Source organism: Dioscorea cayenensis, unplaced genomic scaffold (genome assembly GCF_009730915.1).
Source record: "Dioscorea cayenensis subsp. rotundata cultivar TDr96_F1 unplaced genomic scaffold, TDr96_F1_v2_PseudoChromosome.rev07_lg8_w22 25.fasta BLBR01001948.1, whole genome shotgun sequence".
Taxonomy (NCBI): domain Eukaryota; kingdom Viridiplantae; phylum Streptophyta; class Magnoliopsida; order Dioscoreales; family Dioscoreaceae; genus Dioscorea; species Dioscorea cayenensis.
The window spans coordinates 27,446-35,506 of record NW_024088339.1 but is presented as its reverse complement, the minus strand read 5'-3'; the positions used below and the strand labels follow the sequence as shown (position 1 = coordinate 35,506).

Below are 8,061 nucleotides of genomic sequence, written 5' to 3'. Positions count from 1 at the left end.
AAAATTAACTTGATTATTAAATTGCCACGTCAAACATCACAGGAAATTCAGGAATGTTGCAAGAAGACAATTAAGGAAAAGAAGTAAGAATCCTATTGAAGTAGACAAGATGGTTCACAAAGAGTTTAATAATTGGTTGTAAATCAAGTACGTAGCTTTCTGTTGAATTAATAGATTTTATTTGATATGGCGTGTTTGAGTAATTTTAGTTTGTTATAGATCAATCAAGATCGTGATGGGCTCGAAGATTCTGATAAAACTTTGCTCATAGGACTTGCACAAGGACCCATTAACCAAGCAAAGCGATACACAGCATATAATATTAATGGGTACAAGTTTCATACTCTAGAACATAAGAAAGGATTAAAAACACAGAACAATGGAGTTTTTGGTATATTTGGAACAAGGAGCTATTCAAGCAATAGTGATGTTAATATGATATATGTAGGTGTGCCATATTATGGAAAATTACTTGACATTATTGAGATTAGCTATAAAGGAATATTTTCAGTGACCTTGTTCAAATGTGAATGGGCTAACACAACTCACCCTAGAGGCATAAAAATTGATAAATTGGGATTTACTTCCATCATTCTTACAAGACCTATACATACTGGGGAGCATGAAGATGATGAGCCATATATTAAAGCTTCTGAGGCACAAATGGCATTTTTTATTGATGATGAAAAGGAAGATGGATGGTGTATACCAATACATCTAAAGCCTAGAGACTTGTATGATATGGGTGAGAGTGATGAAGAAAAACTCGTATAATATCAAAGCTTATCCATCACAAAAATTTGATAATTTTATTTCCGATGGAGATACACATCTACAATTGAGGCGAGATGATGTTGATGATCCGAATGATAACATTTTGTCAACAATTGCTGAAAATTTTGAAGTTGAGAATGATAGTTGAATACTTACTTGGCATTATTTGGTAATGCCTTCTTTTATTGGTATGTCTATTAAGATTTTATTGCCTTTATATTACTTCTTGAGCTAACTCATCGCTTACAAGTTATATGTGCAGTTATGCCAAGGACCAAAAGACACACTGCTTCTACTTGTTCGGCAAATCAGACTAATATCACCAGTCATTCTATAAATTCGAGTACACATGCACCCATACCACCAAATAATGCTCCAGAATCCCAAGAGGCTCCTTCGCATATAGAGCATGTCGAGACCACAAGGCCTTAGGTTGTTCGAGGCCATAAAAGAACCACAAGAACATGGGACGTGCAGATTAGAGGTAATTAATAAATATAAATTATTTATTACATTCAAATAAATTATTCTCAATTTTGATTTCCTGTATTATATATTATAAATTATAGTTACTTATATATGTTTTATCATGGTATATATATATATATATATATATATATATATTTAAGTGGTAGACGGCAATGGAGGAGTGAAGGGACAACAAATGCGAGCTATTGATATATTCACTCTTCCTCCGGGTGAGAAAGTTATTGTGGATTGGAATCGTCGAAACCAGCCAATTGATATGTTAGGCGGGTTACTTGCTCAATTTTTAGGGCACATTGCAACTAATTGTACCAACTTCCCTATTGGCTATGATAAGTGGCAAATTGTTCCAGCCTATTACAAAGATCATGTGTGGGATAACATCATAAAGGTCCTATTCTTAAATTATATTTGTACCTAAAATTTTATAAATTATACTGTTTTGTTATGATATTATATGATATTTGTACTAATGTATTTGTTTATATGTAGACAAAGTTGGAGGTTAATGATGATGGGCATAAAGATTACATTCTTAAGAGTTTGGCCAAAAAATGGAGGGACCATAGGTGTAACTTGTACAAATCTTTGAAATGTGACCCCGATGCTCCCCGCAAAACCAACATTGGGAGAAGACCTCCTGAGGTTCCCTTGGAGCAATGGATTGCTTTTGTGGTAATATGCACAAAGGTAATATGCATATATTTTCCATTGTAATGTATTTCTTTAAAGCATTATTGTTTATTAACTATTGTCTCCATTTAAATGTTTCCCGTGTAATATGTAGGCAAAAGCAGCTCAAAATACTACCAACCGTAGCCACCTAACAATTCCTCACATGTTGGGTTCAAAAATCATTTGCTCGATTGGAAAAATGAAATGGTTATTAGTTTTCATATCATGCAAATCTTAATTATGACTATCATTTAAATACTATTATGCACATATTAAATTGATATAATTTTTGTAGGAATCTCAACTTGGTCGGCCCTGTCACAAGAGTCTGAATTATTTCAAGTTGGTCATACCACATCAGATGGGTCTTTTGTGAATGATGAGGCAAGGCAAAATCATGTGAGTTGAATATAGATTTATGTCATATGTTCAATGTTTGTATAATAATAAGCGCTTTTAATAAAAATCATTCCTTTGACTTTATTTTTGTAGGAAGATCTAGTTGTTCGATCTTAGTCTTCTTCTAAAAATGAGGCACATATTGGTGTTTTTGGTAAAGAACACCCAGGGTATGTTCGTGGCTTGGGACTTGGAGTAGTCCCAACTCAGGTGTATGGATCATCGAGTATTTTGAGCAGTAGGTGCTATTCGGCAGGGGGTACACAAGGTGAAGTTGATGCTCTTAGGCAACCTGTCCATCAATTACTACAATGAATTGAAGTCAATGAACAACATATAGCAAAAATTACCCAACAATTGGCAAATCAAAAACCAAAATTGTATACATAATCGTGTTTTTTTGATAAATTTTCATTTTAAGGTTATAGTTTCATATGATTGTTATCAATCTATTGTTTATGTTTGTGCTTTGAGTTTTGTTTTTTTATTTGTTAATATTTTATATTGGTTTCATTTTCACAATAGGAAAATGCAGGTCCCCAGCTTATTGGGAGCGTGTCATCACAATCTCAGCTATTCGAAAGAAACGACAAACTTAATTCAAACAATGTAGGATGACCACATAGTGAAAGTTGTATAATTTTTTTTTTTTAATACTTTTTCTACTTGAAAAAAATGAAATGTATGCTTCATATGTTATTTGTTTGATTGAGTATGTTCTTTTTCGGATCAATCTAATAAGTTTGCTTCTTTTTATTGTCACAGTAGTATGCTAAGGATGGCAAGCTCATTTTTAGGAGATTCGTTGAGGATGCGTGCAAATGTAAAATGACAACATTATCTTCATTTCATCGCTTTTGTTTATGTTAGTTGCTTATCTTATTATGGCATTATGTTTTTGGCTATTGTTATCTTCTATTTGATGGACAATTACTAATTTTCTATTGTTTCCATTTCTATGTTGAATTGTAGTGCTTTATATGAGATCTAAAACCTCTATTTTTGCTTAACTAGAACTTGTATTTGATGGATCTTTTATCTTTTAGTAATGTTATGTGTGTGATTGTTTGTTTTATATATAACTCTTGATATAAGGCAAAATGAAGTGGAAATTGTCATGCTCTTGACTTATTGATGATTAGGTATATGAAGTTCTTTACATATATATGTTATTTATATTGTTGATGATGCAACTTTATTAAATATCTATATACTTGTTTCTAACACACACACACACACACACACATATTGTTGATTAAATATATACTTGTTTGTAATACATAGTTGCAGAAGAGAAGGCCAAAGTCAGAAGGGTACAAAAGGTGTGATTTATTAGCTAGATTTATACATTTAATACTTGCTATAATTAGTTCATTGTCAAAATAACTAATTAAGGTTTTGCTTGTGTTCTTTTTATTTATGAACTTGTTCATTTGAATCAAATTGGGATGAACTACTTCATTGAATGCAATGTATCTTGATAAGCAAATGATTAATTCTATTCTCTTTTACATCTTGTTCTTTATGTTTATTAAGCTTGATTTGTTCTATTTATATACACACACAGAGGAGGTTATGATAAAGAAGATAAGGCAGCAAGAGCTTATGACTTGGCTTCTCTTAAGTACTTGGGAACAACTACAACAACGAGCTTTCCTGTAACTTAAACTCTCTACCCTTTTAACAATAACTTCTTTAATTCCTTTCATATATATATATATATATATATATAATTAATGTTGTATATTTTCAGATAACTAACTATGAAGAGTTAGAGGAAATGAAACATATGACCAGGCAGAAATATGTTGCATCTCTTTCAAGGTATATATACATATATGTATATTTTTTTCATAGGCATAGTTAAGCATCACAATAAGAGTATATGTTAATACTAGTTAGTGTAATTATAAATGAAACATATGACCAGACAGAAATATGCTGCATCTCGTTGAAGGTATATATACATACATATGTATATATGTTTCATAGGCATAGTTAAGCATCACAATAAGAGTATATGTTAATACTAGTTAGTGTAATTATAATTGCAAAAAAAAAAGCAGTGGGTTTTCTAGAGGTACTTCTATCTACCATGGTGTCACAAGGTATATTCCTTGTATATATGGATTTATCCAAATCATTCTTTGCTCTAATCAATTAATGAGAGATTTATTGTTTATGCAGGTAATAACAAGTGCAAAGGTCATGAATGCAACACTATTATTGTCAAGTGCAACTCTTAATGTAAACAAAAAACTAATCCCGTTGATGTAATTGTTCAATTGACATAATGGTGAATCTTTTGTGCTAATGGTTTGATAAATTTTATATATGAAATATATTTTTATTTTTTTGTTTAGTAATTGAATGGTGTGTAATGTAACTTAATAAAACTTTGGCAGGTATATGTTGTAAACAAATTGCATATTAATCAAAAATAATAAAAATAATAATAAAAAAACATGGTTGGCATTAGCGGCGGTTTTTGAATTGCCGGAAAGGCAATATAGGGTCGAAGATGTGCATTTCGACGGTAGTTAAAACTGCCGCCAAAAACCGCCGCAAATAAAACTTAAAAACAATAATGTTGCATTTCGTGGCTATTAAGAATCTGCGCTAAAAAACCATCGGGGAATGCAACTAATGCAATTTAGGATCGTTTAAAACCGCCAGAAAGTTGAACTTAGTGGCGGTTATAATCGCCGACAAAATGTAATCCAAGAGGGGGATGCCTATGTGATTAGCGGCAGTTATAACCGCCACCAAAACCGCCACTATATGCAATATGCATTTAGCTGCGGTTGTTCCGGCCATTAATGAAAACCGCCGTAAAATGAGTCCCGATGCAAAAATTCACGACGGTTTTAAAACCGCCGCATAATTACTTTAGCGTCGGTTTAAACTGTCTTGCAATGACTCAAAAACCACCGCAAAATACATATTTTCATGTAGTGTCAAGACCTCAAGGTAGGCTAGAACAAATTTTATAAATTTTTTTCTCTGCCCCCACGAGTGTCAAGACCTCAAGGTAGGTTTGAAGAAATTTTATAAATATTTTCTCTCTATCCCCAAGAGTGTCAAGACCTCAAGGTAGATTTCAAGAAATTTAATAAAAAATATTCTCTCTATCCCAAGCATGTCAAGACCTCAAGGTAGGTTTGATGAAATTTTATAATTTTTTTTCCTCTACCTCCAAGAGTGTCAAGATCTCAAGGTAGGTTTCAAAAAAATTTATAAAGTTTTCTTTCTACCCCCAAGAGTGTCAAGACCTTAAAGTAGGTTTCAAGAGATTTTATAAAAATTTCTTTCTACTCCAAGAGTGTTTAGACCTCAAGGTAGGTTTCAAGGAGGTGCTCATAAAATTTTCCAGGAGGAGTTCCTGCAAAAATTACAAAAATACCCCCACACATCAATGAGAGTCATTATTTTCTCCCTATTTCATATTATAGCATATCATGTCATTTTTTTCACATCAGCCCCTGATTTTTTTTTTCTTTTTTCACCAAAGTTCAAGATTTATTCAACCAAACCCCTTGAAACTTTACTTTTCCATATTTCCTTTTTTTTTTTGCAATCAAATCTCCAATTTCTTCATTTTCACATCTTTGACCACTTTTGCTAATAAACCTGACTTTTCATATTTCTCTCACAATTTTGCAACTAAAACCCTAGATTTCTCCTTTTCATATTTTCACTCAAACTTTTGCAAATAACTCCCTTTTTTCTTTGATATCTTCCTAGGGACTTTTTTCTTTTTACAAATAGGTGTACGAACTCCTATATTTTCTATTTTTTTAGAAATTTTGCAGATGAGTCCTTGAATTTTCTATTTTTTTGCATTTTCCCACGAGCTTCACAAATAAATTCTTGAAATTTTACACGCTTCTACATTTTTCATAATTCTTGTGAATATTCCATTTTTTTAATTGATAGCGCAAAGAGGCGATTCTTACTAAATTAAGGATTCATTCTAATCATGACATATAAGCATCAATTTGTACAAAACTCTTAGATGTCTCATATCCTGACTATGACAATGTATACATCTAAGATAAGAGAAACAAAAAATGTTTGATAGTAATGATTGAGCTTAAACATCATGTATGAGTGACATACACATTTCACATGCATGGTAACACAAGTGGTGCAAGTTTTTGGAAAGTTTATTCTTGCAATAAAGTAATGACATGGCCTAAAGTGGAGGTGATCATCAGGGTTTTTGAAAAAAAGCATTGTGTTTCTTTTTTTTCTTTTTTTTTTTTGTTTTTAATGTTATAATGACAAATTTAAGAAAAAAAAAATATCATCATTGGCCGAAGGAGAGGATAGGGTATGAAGTGAGGAAATATGGACATGAATGGGATGAGATTGCAGAGAAAGTTAGCAAAAGACTTGTAAATTTATACATGCTGAACATACAATAGAAAGCAATCTCTCATTGCCTAAGACAAGGCATCATCTTAAGAATGTAAACATGTGGGGTCCATCATATATAGTTAATTGCTTTCAAACATCATCCATATCAACATGTAAAGACTTTCCAAGCTTACTCATGCTATGAACTTAACATTCAGAGAATCATAACCTTTTTAATTGCCAGACTTCTTCTTGTCTTCCTTCTGTTATTGTTTTTCACCCTTTTCTTCTATTTCTTCTCCCGTAAGACAGATGAGCCTCCCGTCGCCTTCTCTATCTCCTCAACTTTTTTTTTTCTCTCAAAACTCTCCGTCTCCTTCCCCAAGAAAAACAAAGATCTCTTCTTCCTCTCCTCCTCTTCTTTTTTCTTCTCAAACCTCTCTCTTTTTTCTCTTCTTTTTTCTGATCTTTTTGTTCACCTCCATCACTCACTTGCCGTTCGTTGTGAGATTTTTTTATTTTCAAATTTTATTTTCAAATTTCAAATTCTTTTATTTCAAAATTCTTTCTTATCTACTCCTTTTTTTATTTCTCTTTTTTTAATTTCAAAAATTCTTTATCTATATTTTCTCTCATTTTATCGCTTACTTTTCTCTCTATCTTAGCACATGACACGATCAATTCGACTCGACGGTCCGGCGCTAATTTTTAATTTAATTTTATTTTATTTTTGTTTTCCACGTGACAATTTGTGGCGTGCTTTTTTTTGACCCTCTTATATCTTTTTATCTTATATTTTTATTTTTAAAATCCTATATAAACACTTCGGATTTCAAGGCTTTGTGGGTTAATATATATATGTTAAAGAGAAAATTGGTAACACACTCAAATAGTAAGAAATCTGAATACAAGAAGAACAAGAAACAAGAGAACGAGGGAGAAACCAAGAGAAACTCAAATTCATTCACTGCTCGTTGGTTGTGATAAACTCATCTAACGATCTAGATCTAAAATACAAATGGACCCCCACCCTTTTATATAATAATCAAGGGCTAGGATCTAAAGTTCATGCTGACGCAATCCTCTTTATTACATCTCATCTGATACCGAAACATCAAAACACCAATAGCTATCCACTTAGCCTAACTACTTTAACTTCCACTGAAATTCCCTCCATCTCCAAAATTTTAAGGACGTGTTTGGGTACCACTAAATTCATAAGAATATTGGTAGTTCCTATGAAATTTAATGTTATGTAGAAAATTATAATAATGGCTGTTTGGACATTCTTTTTACAATATAAAATTATTATGTATTCATATGATTCCATAGCAATTTTATAAAGAGGTGGGAACCAAAAAATTTTCC

At 32.0% G+C, this 8,061-nt stretch overlaps 1 protein-coding gene across 1 annotated transcript; it reads left to right on the top strand.

Annotated features, from left to right (window-relative positions):
* The first annotated feature begins 1,519 nt into the window (after positions 1 to 1,519).
* LOC120257214 lies at positions 1,520 to 2,451 on the top strand. Its single transcript, XM_039264779.1, has 5 exons — positions 1,520 to 1,651; positions 1,753 to 1,950; positions 2,048 to 2,105; positions 2,231 to 2,334; positions 2,428 to 2,451. The coding sequence occupies exons 1-5, from the start codon at positions 1,520 to 1,522 to the stop codon at positions 2,449 to 2,451; spliced, it is 516 nt and encodes a 171-aa protein (XP_039120713.1).
* Positions 2,452 to 8,061: the final 5,610 nt, after the last annotated feature.